This window comes from Paroedura picta, unplaced genomic scaffold (genome assembly GCF_049243985.1).
Source record: "Paroedura picta isolate Pp20150507F unplaced genomic scaffold, Ppicta_v3.0 Ppicta_v3_sca21, whole genome shotgun sequence".
NCBI classification, from domain to species: domain Eukaryota; kingdom Metazoa; phylum Chordata; class Lepidosauria; order Squamata; family Gekkonidae; genus Paroedura; species Paroedura picta.
The window spans coordinates 3,981,149-4,004,478 of NW_027518618.1; the positions used below are offsets into that span (position 1 = coordinate 3,981,149).

A 23,330-nucleotide genomic window follows, 5' to 3' on the forward strand; every position below is an offset into this window, starting at 1 on the left:
GATTCTTTGAGTCTGCTTATTTAATCATTGTATTTATTTACAATTTGATTTATAGCCCGCCACTCCCGTAGGTTTTAAGCCCCATTTCCACCCAGTTGGGGCCCACAAAGTTGCCAGAATAATAATAATAATAATAATAATAATAATAATAATAATAATAATATTATTATTATTATTATTATTATTATTATTATTATTATTATTATTAAATTTGTTACTCGCCTCTCCCCGAAGGCTCGAGGCGACTTACAACAATAAAAACCCCAATAAAAACCCTGTACATTAAAATTACAGCAACAAAAACAAAATGAATACAATAGCCAGGATGCGGCAGAACATAAAAACCTAAACTAACCCACCCCCAATACCCAACCAAGGGGGGGGGGGGGACAAAGAGGGTGCAAGTTGGTCTTAGCTACTGCTGCTATAATTGGTATAGATGTTATGGTGTTATGGGGGGGCCACATCGACCTTGTGGCCCGGCCTCAACCACCGACCTGGCGGAAGAGCTCCGTCTTGCAGGCCCGGCAGAATGCTGAAAGCTCCCATAGGGCCCGCAGCTCCTCCGGGAGCTCATTCCACCAGGTCGGGGCCAGGACCGAAAAAGCCCTGGCCCTGGTCGAGGCCAGGTGTGCTTCTCTGGGGCCGGGAATGACCAACAAATTCATACCCACAGAGCGTAAAGCCCTGTGGGGGGCAGAGAGCAACAGGGGGTCCCTCAGATGCACCAGGCCCAGGCCTTAACGGTCAGAACCAAAACCTTGAACTGGATCCGGAAAATAACCGGTAATCAGTGCAGCTGCCTCAGCACAGGCTGGATGTGGGCCCTCCATGGTGCTCCTGAGAGGACTCTTGCAGCTGCATTCTGCACCAGTTGAAGCTTCCGGATCAAGCACAAGGGCAGGCCAGCGTAGAGCGAGTTACAGAAATCTATTCTGGAGGTGACCATCGCATGGAACACTGTGGCCAGGTGTTCGGAGGACATGTAGGGTGCTAGTAGCCAAGCTTGGTGCAAAAGGAAAAACGCCTGGCTGGCTACCTTCTTGACCTGAGCCTTGAGTGTTAAGGAGGCATCAATGGTCACCCCCAAATTTCTGGCTTGGGGCGTGATCTTGTGTCCCAGCCAGAGGGGGTAGATGTGCTTCCTCGCCTGGTCCCCTACATCCCAACCACAGGACCTCCATCTTGTTGGGGTTGAGTTTCGGGCGACTCTGCTCGAGCCATTCAGCCACGGCTTCCAAACATCTGGCCAGTGGATCTGGGGGGGAGTCCGGGCAGCCGTCCATGAGGAGATAGAGCCGGGTGTCATCAGCGTACTGGTGGCAGCTCAGCCCAAAGCTCCTTACCAGCTGGGCCAGAGGGCGCATGAAGATGTTAAACATAAGAAACATGCACACATTTAAACAACTCAGCCTCCAGCTAAAACACCAACGTGCCATCTTAAAAGCACATTAACCAACAATACTAGTAGAAAGACTGGTCATGGCTATTTGCCAATATGCCAAACTAACCCCCCTCCCCCCAGTTCTTCACGCCCTGGTGAAAAACAGCAGGTGAGGGAGACAGATGAACCTCCCTGGGGAGAGATTTCCAAAGTTTGGGGGCAATGATGGAGAAGCCCCTCCCTCAGGCTGCCATCCCTCTAGTCCAGGAGTCTATTTTAGCCTGTGGAGACAGTTCAAATTTTGGCACGGCATCGGGAGCAGGATGCAATAACTATACAACTGCAGGAGGCGGAGCCAGCCACGTGGTCACCGTGGCTTCCTGTCAGTCGCCGTTCTTGAGCTGTGCTGGTAGCGGCTGCCGAAGGAACATGCTGAAGAAACTCCACAGCCAATCAAATTGCCAACAGCCAATCAGAAGTCTCACTGGGTAAAAGCCCTACTTGGCCCACCCTCTTCCAAGAATCCCTTGGTGTGTGCCATGCTGGGGTCCCCTGGTTTAGCCTCAGGCGACAACTGGGGTGAGCTGGTGAGCATGTTCCCTTCATTGCTGCTGCGGATGCACAAGCAATGCGCACTGAGCAGCTGGGCAGGGAGAAGGAGAAAGTGCCAGCTTGGGAGCTACTGGTGAGTGTTGCTTTCTTTCTTACACTGTGTGGGGGTATACAGGTTGCAGGAAAGTGGAGGCTGTTTGAGGCTGTTTTTTGGTCTGTTCCTTCCCTGGGTAGTGGGGGACCGCAGGATTAGATGATTTGCATTAGTTGGCAGTTTTGCCTGGGGCTGACCGCTAGCACCACTCTCTGCTGGGTGGGCCTTGGTGCCATAAAAGGCTCTTGCTCACCAAAGTACAAAAGCTAAAGGACTCTTGGCTTCTGGATCAAGCCGGAAGACTGTCAGTGTTCTAGAGCAGCGGTCCCCAAACTTTTTGCGGTTGAGGACCACATCCAGGGGTGGGGAAGAGTTGGCGCCCCAGGCACAGTACATGTGCATTGTTGCCAGCAGGGGGCGCTCACGTGCATGCACAGAGTTGTCACGCATGCGTGTTTTCACCAGCAGGGGGTGCTAACACATGCACGGCAGCTCCTCACATTCATGTTTGTGTCCGCCGGAATGCCGGCGACCGCACCGGCCTCTTCCCACCCCCTCGCAGCAAGAAGCTGGCCGCGAGCAAAGTGACCGCTTTGGTGTCCACTCCTCTCACGGCCTGGTGAACGTCTCACTGCGGGGAGGGGCGGAGAAGCAGGCGCACCCCCAGCATCCCGTTACCGAGGCCTTCGCCGCCCAGTATCGGGCCACGGACTGGGGGTTGACGAGTTTCTAGAGTTTGCAGAAGGGGTCTGCTTCTTCCTGCAATGGATCGAAGCGGTGTAGCCAGCGATGGACCCGAGGCCCTGACTTGCACTGTCTGTGGCAGGTTTGCTTTTTTACCTCAGAGTAACCCTAAATACACCTGCACCAAGTGCAAGTTAGAAGCACTCCTGGAGAAGGTGGTACAGAAGCTAAAACCCCTGTCCACATTCTATTCTAAAAAGAAGAGCAACTCATGGAGCAGTTTTTGGAGGGCAGTTGAGAGAGGTGGACAAGGTGTCTCACCAATCAGAGGAGAACCCAATACAAGAGGACAATGGATGTGAGAATGTTACCCAGAGGCGTTGGAAAATCAGATATTCTGCCCCTCTGACACTCAGATACAGTTTCCGGGATCTGCCTGTAGATAGTGACTCTTGACCACAGGGAACAAGGACTGGTCCCCCAACTCCCACAAAGCTCAGAAGATGTTTCAGAGGCCCCTGACTCTGGACCACAGGAACAAGGGCTATTCTCCCAACTGCCTGAAGCTCAGAAGATGTTTCACAGGCCCCTGTGAATGAGAGGACTACTGCTCCTGAACATATTAGGGGGAGGAGACACATGCTAGTAATTCGTGATTCTCTATTGAGAGGAGTCAAAGTGTGTTGAAGCCAAAGTGTGTCGACCGGACTTGTTGTCACGGGAGGTCTGCTGTCTACCTGGCACGAGAATCAAGAATGTCATGGAAAGGAACGGTTCTGCGCATGCGGTAGAAGGAAGAGGTCGCCTTTTTCCCCGCTCCGACAACAGAAGAGATTATAACCCAACAAATTAACAAAACAGCTTTTTGGGAAATAAATTTGTTATCTTTGGAAGCCTCATCTGGACGGCTGCCAAGGAAAACTTCAGAATCTGTAAGTGAAGACTAAAAAGCCTGCTAATTAGCTTCTCTTGCTCTCAAGGCTGCTGGTAACAAGCGTGGAAATGGCCACACCTGCACAATTCAATCCACCGAAAAACCTAAAGGAAGTGGGAGAAATGCTGTTTAAAATGGAACAGAATATAAGAGGGGACCTTAGTAACCTGCAGGCTGAAGTGAATTCTGTCGGTGCAGAGATGGCAGAGGCAAAAAAGGTGGCGGCGGAAGCAAAGAGGAAAGCAGATAACAATGACCGAAGGATAAATCAACTCACTGCCCAGATGGGGCGACTGAGTGATAGAACAAGAAGATCAAACTTGAGATTTACGGGCTTCTCAGAAGATATCCCACGGCAAGAGGTGGAGAAAGAGCTGTTAAAATGGCTGCAAAACCAAGGTTTGGAACTGCAGGAGAACGATATAGAAAGAGCCTATCGGGTGAGAGAAAGGAGAGCTTCTGGGACTCCAAGGGAAATTATAGTGAAGTTTGCACGGGAGAAGCAAGCAGCATCAATTTTCAAGGAACTTAAAAAGAAAAAGGAGCCTCAGTATAAAGACCGGAAAGTGATTGTACGTCAAGATTTCTCTCCAGAGACACTCCAGGAAAGGAAGAGGCTACAGCCATGGACTCAAAAACTTTTGGAAAAAGGCATTCTCTTTTCCTGGGGATATCCGGCTACTCTGATAGTGTTCAGAGACGGACAAAGATACATGGCAAGAAACGAGAAGGAAGCGTCAAAAATGCTAGCTGATTTGGGGGTTCAGCCCCCTGACGAAGAAGAAGAGGAAGAAGAGGAGGGAATGATAGAAGAAGAGAGCAGCAGCTCTCCCATTTCAGGAGGGAGGGGTAAAAAACGTCGAGTGCAAACTAGTCCAAAGCTGTAATACTAATTTTGGGGGAGAAAGTGTTGGGTTTCAATAGTAAAAATAAATAAAAATAGATAAGTAGGGATGGGGGAGAGGGAAAGGACCAGTGGAACCTAGAAGAGTGGAAAGGGAACAGGAAGGTTCTTTCTGTGTGTACGAACTCTTTGCACAGGGTGGGGATTACTGCTGTTACTTTGTTCAACTATAAAAGGCACAGTTCGGGTCATGGTCAAACTTTTGTCTCTGAATGTGAACGGTCTGACCTCAAACGTGAAAAGATATAGACTCATAGCTCTGGCTAGGAAACTAAAGGTAGGATTAATATACCTTCAAGAGACTCATAAGGCCAGAAAAGATACTAAACCAATTCTGTCCTCTCCACTTTGGGAAGTAGTGGCAGAGGCAAGGGGAACGGCAAAGGCAAGGGGGGTAGCCATCTTGGCAAAAAGGGATATGAATCTGGAGGTACTGGAGCGTAAAGTGGATAAGGAAGGCAGATATATTTTCTTGAAGTGCAAGATAGATAAAAAAATATTTACTTTGGTTAATGTGTATGCACCAAATGTGGGATCAAAGAGTTTCATGTGGGGAATCCTGCAAAGAATACAGGCTTATAGCGAAGGAGAAATAGTCATGGCAGGGGACTTTAATATGGATCTCTCGGCATTGAAGGTCAGGAAATAGGGCCTAATCGAAGTGTTTGAAGCAATGGGCAAAAAATCGGGACCAACCTTTTTTTCCGCGAGACATAAAAAATATACTTGCATTGATTATGTCTTGATCTCAGATTCACAGGAACTGAAGATTAATGACGCAGGAGTACAGCCAATATTGATCTCGGATCATGCTCCAATTATTGTGGACTTGACGATACAAAAGGAAAAATCGGAAGGGAGGTGGAGATACAAAAACATAGTTCTAAGTAAAAAAGAAAACAGGGAAAATATAGTGAAACAGCTAAAATATTATTTTAAAGAAAATATAGGATCGGCGGAGCCCCATATTGTGTGGGACGCAGCGAAGGCCGTTATGAGGGGACACCTAATCTGGACGGAAAAGTTATTAAAACGTCAGAGAGATGAAGAAATTGAAAGTAAATTGGGGCAGATAAAAATTCTGCAAGCACACCAGCAAAATAAATTTGACATACAACGGCAAAGACAAATCCAGATCTTAAAAAATGATCTAGACTCCCAAGATTTAGTATTAGTGTGGAAAAGGGAAACCCTAATTAAAAGCGAATGGCATAGAACAAATATAAACTCACAAAAGAAATTAGCCAAATATTTAAAGAGGAAAAAAGACAAACAGAGAATAAAAAGCATAAGACAGGGCCAGAAGGAGCTGGTGGATTCGCACCTAATAAGAGAAGCGTTTGTCAAATATTACCAAAGTTTATATGAGTCCTCAGGAAAAGGGCAACTCAAGGAGAAGTGGTACACAAAAATAACTAAAGAAGATCAGGAATCCCTTAATAAGGATATAAGTGCATCCGAAATAGAAGGGGTAATTAGACAATTAAAAATAGGAAAATCCCCGGGGACAGATGGATATACGGCCGAATATTATAAAGAAATGAGTGGAATATTAATATCAGAAATGGCATATTTGTTTAACGATATAATGACAGGCGGAAACATCCCCAATACATGGAAACAGGTAGAGATGGTGGTGATACTAAAGCAGTCTAAGGATCCCAAAGATGTTGGCTCATATAGGCCTATTAGTTTGATGAATCAAGATTACAAAATATTCGCCAAGGTCTTAGCTAACAGATTAGAAAAAATATTACCAAAAATAATAGGGGAAGACCAGTATGGATTTATTAAAAACAGACAAATTTTTCACCCAATAAGGAATATTTTAAATGTACTAGCACATAAACAGCAACATAAAGAAAAGAAACTGGCACTATTGAAACTAGATATATTCAAAGCCTTCGATACCGTCGAACATAATTTTCTCTGGGAAACACTAAGGGATAGTGGAATAGAAGGGAGCTTCTTGGAAGCTGTAAAAGAGCTTTATAAACAAGGAATCGCAACACTATGGATAAATGGAGGCAGATCAAAAGAATTTCCAATCTCAAGGGGGGTAAAGCAGGGTTGCCCATTGTCACCCCTATTATTTGTAATGGCTATAGAAATCTTGGTAGATAGAATAAGGAACTCCCCTAGAATAGAAGGATATAAGGTGGGTCAGGAAGAGGTCAAACTTAATCTTTTTGCAGACGATATTCTTCTGGTACTTAAAGATCCACTAACAGCAGCCAAGGAAATTAAGATAATATTAAAGGACTTTGAACAATTTCAGGGTTAGGAGTCAATATGGGGAAATCCGAAATTATATATTTTAACATACCTAAGGGGGATCAGATATTAGTGGAGAAAGAAACAGATATACCAAAGGGATGTAAAATGTTAAAATACTTAGGCATAAAAATTTTTAAAAGAATAAACAAAATAGGAAAAAATAACTACCAGGAAATATGGAAGAAGATACGCAGAAACATGAAGGCTTGGAAGTCTAAAACAATGAATATATTAACTAAAATTAGAGCAATTAAAATGTTTTTAATTCCAAAGCTTAGCTATTTATACCAGGTACTCCCATCAGAAATACCAAGAATACAAGCTAAGGAATGGAATAGACAGCTGAGGGATTGGACTTTTGGAAGCAAAATAGCTAGGTTTAAACAAAAATTAATTTATATTCCACAAGAGGAGTTGGGATGGGGCCTAATAAATTTAGAGAGATACTTTGAGGCATTTCAAATTAAACATTTATTGGATGCAGAGATAAACAGAGAAAGAAAATGGGTAAGGATAGAAAACGAAGTAAATAAGGGGAAAGGAAAATGGGGGGTGTTTACAAAGAATTTAACATTAGAAACTGAAGAAACAACAGGGCCGAGGGCGATTGCCCTCAGAGCCTGGAAAAGATGGGAAGGAGTATGGTCAGCAGACTTCGTGAAATGGATACCAGTAGAATTACTACAAGAACTAGATGACCCTATATGGTGGGAAAATTTAAAAAAGAAAGGGTTGAATAGAGTAAAGGATTTATTAGACCAATCGGGAGTAATGATATCAAAAGAAAAATGTATGGAATTGTTGGGGGAAAGGAATTGGTTGAGGGTCCACGGACTATACGAGGCTATGAGTAAACTCTCACGCTTAGGGATATTATCTAAGGATAGTCGGATGAAGGGGATTATGCAAAGAATGGAAACTGCAAAAAAAGGAGTAGTGGGGGTGTTATATAAGCTAATGGTAAGCGATGAGGATTATATAGGACGTGTGATTCAAATAAAATGGCAGAGGGACATCCAATTGCCTGATCAAGTAGTACATAAAATTATAAAGGGAAATAAACAGATAAAATTAGACAAATATAAGGAAATGACTAGAAAGTTAATTTGGAAATGGTATAGAACGCCGGCCCAGTTGGCGTATATGATAAAAGGGCTGACCCCAAAATGTTGGCACTGTGGAAAGGATAAGGGATATTATATACATATGTGGTGGGAGTGTACCGAAGTTTCTGGATATTGGAGAAATATAATTCAGGAAATGGAAAATATTCTAGGAATTACAATAGTGAAAGAAGCAAATATGTTGTTTGCAGGTATTTTGGGATATGATTTAAAGGAAAAAAAGGATCTCAAATTATATAAAGCCATGGTATTTGCAATACAAGCCGCTGTTGCTAGGGGATGGAAAGATAAATCAAAGTGGACATGGGAAAGCTGGTTTCAGTATCTCTATGAGGATGTTAGCTCTGAAATTGTGATCTGTTTAAGAGGGGAGGCCTTATGGGAAGAGAAAAAGGAAAGGATAAATAGTAATTGGACAAAGTATTTCCATTGGTTGAGGTCGACTGGGAACAGGGAGAGTAAGAATAAAGCCTTGAGCGGGATCAAGAAGCTGTGTACATGGTTGAAAGAGTTATAAGGAAACGGCAGGTAGGGTGGAGGGTGGGGGTGGAGTGAGGGAGGGAGAAAATGAGAAATGTAATTATAACATGAACAACTATTGTCAATAATCAAAGATTGAATAAAAAAAAATTTATTTTGAAAAAAAAAAAAAAGAATGTCATGGAAAGGGTGGGAAGACTTGAGAAGCCCAAGGACAGAGATCCCTTCCTGCTCATTCATGTGGGGACAAGAGATACTGCCCAGTGCAGCTGGAGCATATGAAGCGAGGCTTTGTGGCCTTTGGAAGAAAGAGGAGGACTTGGGAGCACAGGTCGTGCTTTTATCACTTCTTCCTGTTAGTGGCCGAGGCTGAGGAAGGGCAAGAAAAATAATGCAGATAAATGACTGGCATTGTTGTCATCGGGAAAATTTTGGGTTTTTGGATCATGGATGAGGGATGGGAGTTGTGGCCTAGGATCACTGTAGGGGTAAGTCTATAAATATCTAGTTTCTTTAAATGAAACCAAAACTTCTGGGTCAGATGAATTGCACCCAAGGATACTAAAATAACTTGAAAATGTAATTTCTTAGCCTCTGCCCATTATTTGTGACAATTCTTGGGGAACAGGTGAAATGTCAGAAGATTGGAGGTGGGCAAATGTTGTCCCCATCTTCAAGAAGGAGGGAAAAGGAGGATCCAGATAACTACCAGGACAATTATAGTGTGGTGTTGCATGGAAGTCCCAAATAGAAAGGTGTTGTTCACAAATACTTGAGCTTGAAGTCTATAACTGACAACATTTCAGAACAAATCATCAAGTCCTTGAGCAGCTAGAGCGGATGGCTGTAATTACTAAGAGTCAGCATGGCTTTCTCAAGAACAAGCCATGTCAGACTAACCTTATCTCTTGTTTGAGAAAGTTACTCTCTCTTGCTAGATCAGGGGAATGCTGTGGATATAGTTTACCTTGATTTCCATAAGGTGTTTGATAAGGCTCCCCATAATATTCTTATTGACGTTGGTAAAATTCGGTATGAATCCTATTACTGTTCGTTGGAACGAGACAGGTTGACAGATCGCACCCACAGGGTGCCCGTAAATGGTTTGTCATCTTCTTGAGAGGACTGACTAGCGGAGGGCTTCAGGGATCTGTCCTGGGCCCTGTGTTGTTCAACATTTTTGATGGAGGGATCACTTACACATGGAATTGGGGTCCCTGTGGGTGGTCAGGTAGTTGTGAGTGTTCTGCATAGTGCAGGGGGTTGGACTAGATGACCCTGGAGGTCCCTTCCAACTCTTTGATCCTATGATTCTCTGGTGATGGAGCTCTCACCTGAGTTTTCCCCCTGGATTTTGTGTGAGTTTTCTCTTCTTGCATGCGCTTGGCAGGGGCTCCACACCGGCCCTCGTGGCTAGGACTGCCACGGCTGCCGTTCTGCTTGCCCTTGTCCTCACTCACACATCACAATGGCCCTATTCAAACTGGGAACAGGCAAGGGGCAGCAGAGCGTTTCGGAGCTCTAATGATACATTGCGATGGACCCGAGGTTTAATGGAGCCTTTGTATCAGCAGGAGTGGTGTCGGCCGCAGTTGTCCAGGGGTGGTATTGCCCTTGCCCGCCTCTGCGTCAGAGCCCTGGGACTCCTCCCCTTCGAAGACTGACCAGGGCCAGCCCTTCTTCGCTCCTGAGGTCGGATGAGGCTGGGCCAGCCTGGGCCACCCGGGACAGGCAACCAGAGGAGCACAGGCATTCTCTTTTAAAAATCACTATTTAGAAAGAAAAAAAAAACCCTTTGGTGACGTAGCGTATTGTGTGTGTTGTGTGTGTGTGTGTGGGAGGGGTGCTGGGGAAATGGCCCCTGCAAAGGGTTGAAGGCAGGAAAATGATGGCGGGGGGGGGGGAGCTCTGCAGGTGAAGAAATGAACCCCCTGCAGAGGAGAAGGGGGGGGGGACCAGGACAATCATCGTGTGGTGCTGCACAGAAGCCCCAAATAGAAAGGTCTGGACGGCACTGCAGAGACAGCCCTCTTCTCTTTTGCAACGGTGGCCGACCGAGGCCTGGTCTCTAGGCAGTGAGAACGAGGTCTTTCCCTCACAGAGCGAAAAGAAACTCCAGAATCTGTAGGCATCCATTGGCCTGCTGGCCCAAGTCTGGGATAGGAAAGGCCTGGAGAGGTGGGGAGTGGAGTCTCTGGTCGACAGGGGTCAGGGAAGGGAGGAGCCTCGGTGGGGGATCGTGCCACAGAGTCCACCTTGCAAAGCAGCCATTTTCTCCAAAAAACTGCCATAATGACTGAACGGGGAACCCTCCAGACTCCGTGGCAGTAAACCTTGGAATACCAGCACTGGGGGGGGGGGGGGCAACAGCAGCAGAAGATCTTGGCCCCCAGGGCTCCCAGTTGGCCACTAGACTAGATAGTTGGCTTTTCTGACTGAGAGCAGGGTCCTTTTGATGCTCCAAAAACAGTTCCCAAACCCCAAAGCATCCAAGCCTTAAAGCTAAGCCTCCTAATGACTCTTCTGTCCCCACAATCAGAGAGTCTGGATCTGAGCAAAAGGGCCAGGAGGATGTGCGTACAGGCAAAATGTAGGTGTTTAACCCGTTTCAGAGACTGTAAATCGAGAGCACAGTAAATCCCGTAAATCGAGAGCACAGTAAATCCCATAAATCGAGAGCACAGTAAATTAACACAGGATACAAAATCATGATCTTATATGCCGGCAACGCTGCTGAGCATTTTATTGTTAGACAAAACCAGAACAGAAATTGGGCTGTCCGCGCCACCCCACCCCCCAGAGCAACGGCCTTCCTGCACTAAACCTGGCCATTTTCATCCCCCGTCGTTGCCGACTCCCTCCCCCCACCCCCGAGCGGGGCCTCGACATGCCGAATGCTCACCCACATGCCCTTCCAGCTTGAGACCATATCTGGCTCTCGGGTGAGGGGTCCTGGATGACTCCCCCTTCCAGGAATGCAGGCTGCAGAGCACAGGGTCACTGACTTCCTGCAGAGGAAGCCGCTGGAAGACGGAGGCAGGGCCGGGAGAGATGGAGCGCCTTCCTGGGAATAAACAGGAAGAGGCCAAAGGTGAGGTCTATGGAGAATTGCCCTGGCTGGGAGGGGCGTCCCACGGATCCCCTCTGCCAGCCCCTCTGCCCAAGCACCCACCCCTGGGCAAGCTGGTGCCATGTTCCCAGAAGGGCCCCAGACAAGCCTGCGCTTTTGGGGCAGCGGGACTGGCTGAGCAGGGAAGGATTCCAGCCGGGGATTCTTTCACCCTGCTGTTTATTGAGTTGTCTCTTTGGGCTAAATCCTCGTGATCCCCTTCCCGCCCCAGCTGCTGGATCGCCAAGGCCATCCAGGGACAGGATGTGCTGGTGCAAGGGGGAGGGGCTGCCTGGCTCCTGGGACTCCAGTCCCGGCTCAGGGTTCCAGGCCTTGCTCCAGAAGGGCAACGGGGGAGCCATGGACAATGCAGGGGGCCGGGGATTCCCAGAACTGCTTACGTGGCTCAAGCACCAACCTCCGTGGGAAGGCCGATGAGTCCTGCCACTTGGCTCCAGGCCCCCCCCTCTCAAAGCCCATTCAGCTCTTCCAGGCTTCTGGGAAGCCGTGATGAAGATGCTGACGTCAGATCCAAACGAGGCGTGAGGCGGCTCCTTCGATTCTCGTGCTGACCCCACTTCCTCTTGGCCCCACAGCTCCAGCAGCCGAGTTTCAGGGCTACGGTCACCTGGTTAGTGCGACCGTGTGAGAAAAAGCGAGCTGGGGGTCAGTCTCCTGGCCAGATCAGATGCTTCAAGCGACCAAGAACGCCTCAAGGCAGACGGGGTCAGCCCCAAACACTCTCCCACCTAGCCCCAGAGCATCCCAGCATCCAACGGCTTTCCACGGAGCCACAAGGTTAGAGAGGCGACTTGCAGAAGGAGAAAGCAGAAGGCATACCTGCAAGGAGGCCAAACAGAGCACATAGAAATTGTATTAATAGCAGCCTCAGCGATGAAAAGGAGCTGTCTGTTAGGGCTTGTTAACAAAATTAACTGCAAAACGCAGGAAGTGAAAGAGTGTCAAAGGAAAGGACAGAGTCTCTCCAGAGAAAAAGAGATGGAGACGCTACAATCTGTGAATAACGCACCCATTCATTCTAGCCAGGATTTATAGGGGCGCACTTCTCATTCAAACGCCATGAGAATCTTTGAGGAGGCAAACAGAGTGCACAAAACACTGGCCCAAGCCCCCTTTGACCTCTCCCACCTGAGGGGCAGAGCAGAGCTTCCCAGACGCTGCAAACAGGACCTGGGGCTAGACAGCCTCCTTGGGGTCCAGCTAATTGCGCCCAATAAGCAGACTTTTAAAAAGAAAAAGCTCTTTATTGGGGATTTGATGCCTGCATCTGGGAATCTTTGCTAAGACTAACTACCCGGAGTCCATTCCTTCAACCCCCTGCCTCCCCCTCTGCCCTGTTTCGCAGATGCCGCCCCCTCATCCAGGTGGGGGAGACACAACGGGCATCTCCTGCCCCACAGTCTGGCAGAGAGGCAGCACTTTCCCACAGATCAAAGCACCAGAGCTAACTAGACCAGCCTAACTCCAGTACAAGTCACACCTAGGGTCATCAATTATACAAGACAGAAAAGCGAAGGAAACAGCAAGCGGCAAAAGAAGGGATGCATGGCTTTCCCCTTGATTTAACAGAGCCAGCCAGCCCTGGGGTGGCCTGCTCAAGCCTCCGGCCTCCTTCGCAGGGAAGTCTCCGGGATGAGGAGCCACCATTCAAGGAGCAGGGCAGACTCTGTGCCACCTCCCCATCCCTCCCTCGCTGCCCCGGGTTCTGCTCCAGGAGTTTGGCAAAGGGGTCGCCCAAGAGCAAAGTTGGAGTCCAGGGGCACCTTTCAGGCCGACCCAGTTTCGTTTTGGGTAGAAGCATTTCTGGGCAGGTCAGAAGTAGGAAGTGGCTTGCTCACATAGAGCACATAGAGCACAGGCACACACCATGCTCTCCCCCACCTTGGTGAGATTGTGGGCATTTGGGAATTCTGACAAAGAGTGACGGACGCAGCCACCAATGGGATGCCGCCACAGGAGCCGGAGCCAGCCACAAAATGGCTTCCCCCCCGGAAAGATCCTCGTGCTGCGGCAGGAACTGCTGCCAAAGTGACGTTTAAAAAAAAATCTCCAATGACCCAGGGTCGTACCTGGCCCCGTCCACTTTCTGTAAAGATTTGCTGGGCACCATGGTGGACCCCTGATAAACCCCGTGTTCTTCCAGGGCCCCCGGTTTAGCTCCGGCTTCTCCCCCAGTTGCGCCTGAGGACAGCTGGAGGCCGGCTGGCCAGCCGCACAAGTATTCTGTCCTCCCAGAGTGAAGGTCTTCACGGCATGAAGGGACTCTGCAGGGGGGCTTCCCCCACCCCCTCTCCGTGCTGCTGGACTGGGGCATGCGTCTGGCACCTACTCCAGGCAGGTGGACTTGGCTGCCCACCTCACCCTCCACGGTCTTTAAGAGCAAGGAACTGGCACGCTCAGCAACCTTGCCAGCTAAGCATTTCCTGGCAGGAAGACAAAGCCGTGGGGAAAACGTCATCGGAGAAATGTCTGACAGGGGAAAGGTCCGCAGCCTGGGCAGGCACTGCGTCTACACAAACAGCACACAGCGACAGACAATATACCTGAGCCTCATGGGAGGGCGGTATAGAAACACAAGGAATATATACTGGGAAGAATACAATCTCCAAAGAAAGACAGGAGTCTGGATCTCACCCTTTTGGAAGGGATTCTTCTTCTTCGGCATGCAGGTGCCAAAATACACGGCGCTGCCTCTCGTAGCCGCTCTTCAGTGTAGGGACAGAAAGTAGAACTGGCAGAGGACCTTCTCCCAAGCATATTCAGACAACTAGGATGAATCCCCCTAAACAGGACAAGATCCAGGCTCCTGTCCCAACTTGCACAGCCTTCAAGGGGGGGGGGGGGAGTGATAATTCTTCTTTGAACTACTTTTATTTTTTTGTCACTGCGCAGGGTCTTTGTTTTGGGGGTGTTGGTTTTTTGGCAAGGGCAGCAAGAAGCACTCTCCCCAGCCATTTCCCTTTGTTTATCGACACCGTGGGTTCTCCTTATCTGTTTTTCTTCTCGGCTGAAAGGAGGCCGAACAGGCCTGGGTCGGACAAGGAGGATGTGCAGCTATGGAAACTGGAGAGCCCTCCCGTCTGCTCCAGCAACCAGAGATGCCCCAAAAGGCTCCCAAGCAGGAAAAGGGGATGCCAAGCAGAGATTCTTGCACAGATGGCAACACCCATGTTTTCCCCAACACCAACCCTGTTCAGAGCAGTTCCACAAGGAACCAGTCCAGAGCACCGGGGAGACCCACAAGATTCCGAGAGTCAAAGTGTGTGACGAAGGGAGCCTTGCATCTTGAAAGCTTCGACCCCAAATACTTTCTTGGCTTCCATGCTGCTACTGGACTCATCTTCGCTCTAAACATGGAACAAAGTTCGACTCCAAAGGCATCTCTGGGACCAGCAGAGATTTATTTGAGATATAAACTTTCGTGTGCCTGCACACCAAAGCTGTTGGTCTTCAAGTTGCTCCTGGACTCCACCTTTCCTTGACTGCTTCGGAGCAAGACGGCCGCTCACCGGAAGCTCAGCTGAGTCATCGTAGCTAAGACAGACTAGAGGACAGCTGTCGACAGCCTTCCTGAACAGGCCAGAGGCCTCACAGGATGCAGTAGTGATTTCCATGATTGATTTATGCATCACGCCAAGCAAACTGCCTGCCCTGAAGCTCCATTGGGCAAAATGCTGGGGAAGCCACTTTCTTTCATCCACTTTTCCCACCCGGTGCCGAATTTCATAGATGCCTCTCAAAGTCCCGCCTTTGGCATTTCCCCCCTAGACTGAAATTCCGCAAACGCTTGAACCTTTCTTCATGAGGAGGTGCTCCAATGCCTTGATTATTTTGCTTGCCCCTTAATGGCACCTTTTCTAGCACCACAATATCAAATCTGAGATGAGGCACCTGAACGCCACACAGTAGATCTACAGAACAGATTCATCTACCACACTTGTTAAGGGTCGTTCTTCAGGGAAACAAAAGAGGCAAAATGGCATCCCGACAAGAACTCTTGGCTTTGGGTTCTGATATGTGCTCAGGAGAAAAAGAGGCACACTCATAAATATTACATAAGTAATATGGAATAGGCTGTTGAGATGTCTTCCATGAACGTTTTTTGTACTCTGCTTTTTACTACCCAAAGGAGTCTCAAAGTGGCTTACAACCTCCTATCCTTCGTCTCCCCACAACAGATACCCTGTGAGGCAGGCGAAAGCTCTGAGAGAACTGGGACTGGCCCAAGGTCACCCAACTGGCTGCATGTGGAGGAGTGGGGAATCAAACCTGGCTCCCCAGACTAGAGTCTGCAACTCTTCACCACAACACCAAGTTAACCAGCTTGGTGTAGTGGTTCGGAGTACGGACTTCTAATCTGGCGAGCTGGGTTTGATTCCCTGCTCCCCCACATGCAGCCAGCTGGGTGACCTTGGCCTTGACACAGCACTGAGAAAACTGTTCTGACCGAGCAGGAATATCAAGGCTCTCTCAGCCTCACCTACCTCCCAGGGGACTGTTGTGGGGAGAGGAAAGCAAAAGTGATTGGAAGAAGCTTTGCGACTCCTTCAGGTAGAGAAAAGCGGCATCTAAGAACTAACTCTTGTTCTTCAGTAATCTCAGGGCTCTCTCAGCCTCTCCTCCCTCACAGGGTGTCTGTTGTGGGGAGAGGAAGGTGAATGTAAGCCACTTGGAGACTCCTTCAGGTAGAGAAAAGTGGCATATATAAGAACCAACTCTTCTTCAAAACCCCTTTCCAGGTTCTGACTGGTCTATAAAAACTCAGAAATCTCCAGCTCAAGAGGTATCTGATAAAGGGAATTTTCCCTCTCCAAAGCTCATGCCCACCAAACTCTTGTTGGTCTCTGAAGGTGCATACAGGATCCAAAACTAGGCATTCTACTGAAGTTCCACATGGCTGCCCTCTGAAACGAACTTCTCCAGGTTAGTTTCCGTTACCTGCAACCCATGTGTGTGATGAGTGTGTGCACAACTTGCCTGGGGGAGGGGGGGAGACTTCTCTTTGCAGGAGCCAAGCTGATCCATCCTCCACAGGGCTTGTTCCTCTGGGTCTAGTCAGTCTTTCTTAAAAACCTACCAGGAGAGCTGTCTTGCAATTCCAATTCTTTAAAACCTGGTGTTGCAGGCTCTGTAGCGGAAATGGATTTTAAAGATAAGCAGAATTTCTTGGGGGAAGATGCTGATTTTTACTTCTGAGCTCCTTTGGGGAGGCCGCAGATCAGCCCCTTGTTTTGAGGATGTCCTACAATTTCACTTCTTGTCAGCAGGGGATGGAATCATTTATTAGCTGTCTGTCCAGTTTGTGAATCCCAAGGCAGCTCACGGCACAACACATTCTATAATAAAAACCAACGTAAGGCTTCTGTTTCTCTGTTGTCTCCCATCTTCCTTTAATAATTCCACCCCTTCTTGGTCCAGAGGGCCTCTGTGCTGACTTCTGGCTTCTAACATATTTGAAGCAATTCTCAGTGTTCACCTGATTGTTTTAAGCAACACAGCCCTCATATTCTCTCTCTCTCTAATACCTTAAAGGTAAATGTATCCCCAGTGCAAGCACCGAGTCATGTCTGACCTTTGGGGTGACGCCCTCTAGCGTTTTCATGGCAGACTCAACACGGGGGGGGTTTGCCAGTGCCTTCCCCAGTCATGACCGTTTATCCCCCAGCAGCAAGCTGGGTCCTCTAACACCTTACTCTCAAACTATGTTTGGGGGGCAGAATCTGCCTCCTTCCTTCTTCCCACTCTGGGGTTCCATTTTCTATCTTTGATATTGTGGAAGTTGGGCACTTCAAAGCATTTTGGAGAGAACGGGTCTCAAAGTTGCCAACTCCAGGGTTAGAAACAACTGGAGATTTGGGGACAGACCCTGGGGAGGAGTGGGGCCCCAGTGGGGTATAATGCCAGAGAGTCCCCCCTCCAAAGCAGCCCTTTTCTCCAGGGGAACTGAGCTCTGTAGTCTGGAGATGAGCTGTCATTCCAGGGATCTCCAGGCCCCACCTGGAGGCTGGCATCCCTCAGTCCCCCTCCCAAGCAGCCATTGTCTTCAGGGGAACTGATGTCTTTAGTCTGGAGATGAGCTGTCTTTCCAGGGATCTCCAGGCCCCACCTGGGGGCTAGATAACAAGAGAAGTAGGAATACACAATGTTGAAAGCTCACATCATAAAGAAGAAATTACGCTGCGTAAAGTACAATAAAAAGTAAGGCCAACAAATGTTGACTAAGTATTTGTCTTTGTCAATGAAGTATTCAGTTTTCAAGACGATGCTGTTTGTAGAATATACTGAAAAGGTTTTGGGGGTTCCAGATCATATCAAGCCATACAATAAAGAACCCGACGAAGATCTCATGGTGAATCCTGGTCTGTGGGGAGGCCTTTTGCAACTGGGCCCCGTGCCCTCCTAGGCGACCTTTCTCTCTTTTGGGCTTTTGCACTGAAGCCGAGCGGGCGCTTCTTACACACGAGGAGTCCCCTCCAGGCCTTCCTGGGGCTCTTTATTGAATTGCTGGATCCGAACCGAGGAAGGCTTCCCGCCCACCGAAAGGCTTTCATCGTCTCCTACAAGGAGAAAAGCACACCCTGCATTGCCAGAGAAACATGCTCAGTCGACGCTTGTTCGTCTTGCTTTATATGCTGCTTTAACCGGCCCAACTTCTTCTCCAGAGGAGCCCAGCTGGAAACGGCCCTCCCTCGTCCACCCTCCAAAAACAGCCATTTTCTCCAGGGGGGCCCTGATCAATGTGGCCTGGATTCCGGGAGACCTCCAGGCGCGACCTGGAGGTTGGCACCCTTCCCTTCCTGCCCCTTTCCCAAACGGCTGAGAGGAGAAGCCGCTACGACCGGATGCTGCCATAGAGGGCGGAAAGCCCAGAGCGGCGCGGCCCGCGCACACTTCCGGTGGCCTCTCTTGACACCGCCCACTGGCCGGCGCGGGGTGACGTCAGTAGCGTGGCGTGCGACGTCAGGGGGCTCCGCGCGGGGCCCGCCGGGAGCGCGAGGATGGTGGCCGGCGCCTTCCCGCTGGCCAAGCTGATGTACTTGGGGGTCCGGCAGCTCTCGAAGCCCCTGGCCGCGCGCATCAAGGCGGGGGCGCGCGCCAGCCCCTTCTTCCGCCAGTACGTCTGCGGGCCGCCCGCGCAGAGTGAGTCTTCCCGGCAGGGAGGGAGCCAATGGGAGCGCGCGGGGGCGGGGCCGGGGCGGGAGCCGGCCAATAGGGGCACGAGGGGCGGGGCCGCGGCGGGAGGTGACTTTGCGAGGCGGCACGTGGGGGCGCCGGGAGGAGCCTCCCCATGCCAGGGCAGTGCACCTGTTGTGGCCAGAATCCCTAACTGACCTTGGCCTGGCCTGGCTCAGCATGTCCAGAGTTTATCCTGGGCTTGCTAACCTCCAGGGGGGACCGGGAGCCCTCCCGGGGATCAAGATCAGGCCAAACTGTAGCTCTCCAGCTGTCCGTGGACTACAATTCCCATGAGCCCCGTGGGCGTCAGCAGGAGCTCACAGTAATTGTGCTCCATGGACAACTGGAGGGCCACAGTTTGGCCACCCCTCCCTTGGAGAAAATCGCTGCGTGGGGCATGGTATCCTGCCGAGGTCATTCTGCCCTGCAGCCGTGCCCTCCCCAGGCCCCACCCCGAAATGTGTAGGCTTTCCCCCACCCAGAGTGGGCAAGCTTTTGCAGAGAGCTGTGCAAGGCAAACTTCAGGGGGACCTGCCTGTTTCCTGGCCAGCCCCGTTCTTGGGATGCAAAAGACAATCAAGTGTGTTTTGACCGGTGATGAATTTCTTACCCACACCTTAGAGCAGCCCAGGAAACCTTTCTGCCTTCCGCCGGTCGGGAGCTTCCCCTTGGAGTGCCTGGAATAGGAATGGGTCCTGGAGACCTGGGGGGGGGGGCGGAACCAGAGAAGAACGGGGTTGGGGAATGGGAAGGTGCTAAGTAGGGAAGACGCCACAGAGCCCACCCTCCAGAGCGGCCATTCTCTCCAAGGGAATTGATCTCTGTCATCTGGAGGTGAGCTGTAATTCCGAGCCCCACCCCCCAGGCTCCAGCTCAATGCATGATGTATGAAGACAGGAAGACCATTGTTGCCCTCAGCCCCCACCCCAGTATGGGGTCAAGGCTTCAGCTCTAGTTTTTCTTAAAGGATCAGAGAAAGAGGTAGTGGAGTCTCGGGAATGTGTATTATTTATCAGAACACCTGTATCCCACCCCGAGAATGGGCCCAGCCAACTGATTTCCCTGCCCCCCCTAGACAGGAACTCAGAACCTGGGTGGACAGAGCAAGGAAGGGGGGCGAATGCAACAGCAAGTTGACAGTTGAACCACCCAGCTTCTCTTGTTTTCAAAACCCCCCAGAGCAAAGCGGGTTCTCTCTGCTTTTGTGACGAGGTAGGGGTCTGGTTGCAGCCTAGTTCTCTTCAGGGCCCAGGGCTTTTGGATCCTGACCCATGCATGAAGGACGGCAGAGGACCAATCATGCAATCATGGGCGAGAAGGTATTGGATATTGGGAGGGGGGTAGAATAAGAGTAAATTGACCACGGAGGAAGTGCTGCGGTCCCCCCACTGGCCCTCTCCAAGCAGTGTCTGGACGGATATTTCTCCGGGGTGCTGTTGGCCGGGGGGGAGCCACCCCGCGCACTCCCATTGAGCAGGGAGTGGACAAGCTGGCCTCCGTGGCCCCTTCCCACTCTAGGACTCCCAGAGCCTCCTCCCTTCCCCCTCTTTCTCTGCAGTTTACCACTGGATCGAGATGCGCACCAAGATGCGGATTATGGGCTTCCGGGGTGCCGCCATCAAGCCCCTGAACGAGGAGGCGGCTGCCGAGCTGGGCGCGGAACTCCTGGGGGAGGCCATCGTCTTTGGCGTGGGGGGGCTGTGCATCTTCCTGGAGTACTCCCGCCAGAGCGCCAACTCCAAGAAGAAAGAAGAGGAGCTGAGCAGCACCCTCCTGGGCCTGCAGGAGCAGCTCACCGAGCTGGCCTTGACTGTGGAGACCCTGGACGCGCAACTGCGTGAGGTCAACCGGGCGCTCGTGGCCGTCTCTACGGCCCCCAAGAAATGACCGGCCGCCCAGGGAAGGTGCCGCCTCCTGGAACTGCTGCCTCAGGCCTGGAGGGGGAGAGTCTCGGCCTGCCCCGCCCCCCACGGATTAAAAGGCGGATCCCCGTCTTGCACGGCTGGATTCAGGGTGCAGGATCAGGCAGCCCCCCCGCCCCACAGCTGCATCGCCTGGCCTCTGCCTACCAGGGAAATAATGAATCATTAAAAAGAGTGAGGCTGTTCCGGCTGCTAAGGGCTCTAACTGTCCAGGGAGCATTTTGTTATGGAGGAGGGGGAAGGCCTGGGAGAGAACCACACGCTGTGGGCACAACTGCAAAGCCCACCACCCTAATATAAATGTAGGGGCTTAAACATGCATCTGTGAGGTTCTAGTACTGTGGTTCTGGCATAGGACGTGAAAGTTGGCGGGAGGCCATGGATACATTTCAGATTAAACGATGCTTGATTGGTTTTGGTTCCAGGCTGTCTGATTCAGCCCTCCCCTGAACAAAGGAGGAGACCCTGGGCTGTGAGCCACTCCACTTACAATATTTTTTTTTGGGGGGGGGGAGGTGGAGAAGCAAATCCCTACTTTAGTTACTGTATCCCTTGTGTCCTGTATGGGAGGAAAAGCAGACTGGTATGGCTGAATTTCATCAGCTGTCATCACCTAAGCTGGGTAAATGGAAGACAACAATGTAAGGGCAAACCCCCCCCCCGCCCCCATGCTCCTCCCTGGCCTTGGGAGCCCCTTGCTGGGGGGGTCCTAAGTGGGAAGCTAAGCAGGGGCAGTCCCTGGAAGGGAGACCCCCAGGAAGGCTCTGCAGAAGGTCAGAGGAAGCTGCCTCAGGACATCTCTTACTTTGGCATGGCAGGTGCAGCTGGCTGTTGCCTGTGCCAAATTAACCCTCCTCCCCCCCCCAGAAGCTCGAGTTCTCTGTCCCTCCCCAGCCATGAGCCCCTCCAGATGACTCTGCACTCGGTGTGTTCCCTGGTGTGTTCCCTGGTTCCCGGCATTCTGCTGTCTGCCTGCTTCAATAATTAACTTCTCCCAAAACCTTTTTGTAGTGACTGCATTTTGCAAGACTGGGACACAGAAGGAAAACCCACAGTCATGGCAACAGGAGGCCGGTGGGAGATCAGGGGCATTTTCCCTTCCCCTCTTTTGGCAATCCAAGATTGCCTTAGATTTGGGATTGGTGGACTCTCAAAGGTCTCCCTTAATCCTTATTGTGTAGATTAGGATTACTTGGGCCTCTAAATCTCCCGGTAAACTGAGAGCACCAGACCGGAAAAGATCCCTGTTTAAATAAAAGTGTTGGATCTCCTCTCCCTCTTTTTTAGGAATTACAGATGGATCAGTTGAAGCCTCTCATGTCTCCACGTCTTGGGTTTTTTTAGCCATATCCTAAAATCAGATGGGGAGGGGCAGATTACTGGGGTGAGTGCCTGGGAGGGGAGAAAGAAGAAAGCATCAGGGAGCAGGTGAATATCACGATCCCCCACCCCCATGGATTTTTAAAGCAGTTTCTCCCATACTTTGTGATTGGTTAGAGCCACTCAGGTGTTGTGGTCAAGAGCAGCAGCCTGTAATCTGGAGAACCTGGTTTGATTCCTCTCTCCTCCACATGCAGCCACTTGGGAGATTTTGGGGCAGTCAGTTCTCCGAGAGCTGTTCACAGAACAGTTTTCTCAGAGCTCTCTCAGCCCCACCTGACTCACAGAGTGTCTGCTGTGGAGAGAGGAAGGGAAATGTGATTGTAAACCCCTCTGGACTCCACGAGATAGCGAAAAGCAGGACATTAAAAACTAGCTCTTCATATAACCAATTAGAGAGCCCCAAAATTGGTATCTCTTAAAATGCTGTAGAAAACTGCATCAGCTCTGGACCTGCGATTTCCTGGATTGTTAAAGATGCTTTAGCTGCTGGGGAAAAAGCCTTCCACGTGCACATGGGGGTCAGCTCGGTGGGCTAAGTGGACAGGGGTCAAGGTCCCAGGCTGCCCCAAAGACCTCCCTTCTCCTGCCATACGGGGGGGGGGAGGCAAACTACTGAATATTTGAATCTAGACACCCCTCCCCAAAACAGTTCAGAAGTTTCCTCCCTTCATGCCAACCTGCAAGTCCAGAAGCAGAGGGGAAAGGATCTTTCAGAGAAGCAGCTTTGTTTAAACCTTGCTGAGAGCCAGAGAGGGCATCTAGTATCGACATGACCCAGGTTCAAATCCCCCTGTGGGCCAGGGAAGTTGGCTGGTGACCTTGGGCCACGGAACCACACCAAGCATGCCAAAGGGAGCTTGCACTGTTGAGACCCCCCCCCCAATTTTCTGTCTCTGAATCTAGCCCTTGCAACCCTGATGTAGATTACGCACGGTTGCCCATATTCAGCATTGCACGGCCATTACATGGCAGAAATCCTTGCTCCCAGAGGTTTGCCATCTAAAACACGAGGGGTTTTTGTTTGTGGTTGAGAATCTCTTTGTCCACACGATTTCCAAGGCTTGCTTTTGCTTCCAACAAGGCCGGCAACTACCATTTCCAACCCCCCCCCCCCCGCCCACACGTTTCTTCAGTGGCAAAATCTAAGGGGCCAGCATGATGCCAGCAGGTGGCACCATTGCCTTGGCAGGAGGGGCCAACTTAGCCCTTTGACCTCCCCATCTGCAGGAGAAACCAGAAGACCAGGACGGCCGCCTCTCCCCCCTCCCCGCAAAGGGGGGCAAGCC

The 23,330-nt window shown here is 50.3% G+C and overlaps 1 protein-coding gene across 1 annotated transcript; it reads left to right on the plus strand.

Moving 5' to 3' along the window:
• The first annotated feature begins 18,489 nt into the window (after window positions 1-18,489).
• OPA3 (outer mitochondrial membrane lipid metabolism regulator OPA3) lies at window positions 18,490-21,075 on the plus strand. The gene is made up of 2 exons (XM_077318650.1): window positions 18,490-18,703; window positions 20,298-21,075. Exons 1-2 carry the CDS (start codon window positions 18,562-18,564, stop codon window positions 20,624-20,626), a joined length of 471 nt encoding a protein of 156 aa, XP_077174765.1. The 5' UTR covers window positions 18,490-18,561; the 3' UTR covers window positions 20,627-21,075.
• Window positions 21,076-23,330: the final 2,255 nt, after the last annotated feature.

What these genes read in the sequence shown, in the direction of transcription:
- OPA3 (XM_077318650.1), top strand. Translation starts at nt 18,562, where the DNA reads ATGGTGGCCGGCGCCTTCCCGCTGGCCAAGCTGATGTACTTGGGGGTC. An exon ending in CTGCGGGCCGCCCGCGCAGA is followed by an intron (nt 18,704 to 20,297) that starts GTGAGTCTTCCC and finishes CTTTCTCTGCAG; the next exon opens with TTTACCACTGGATCGAGATG.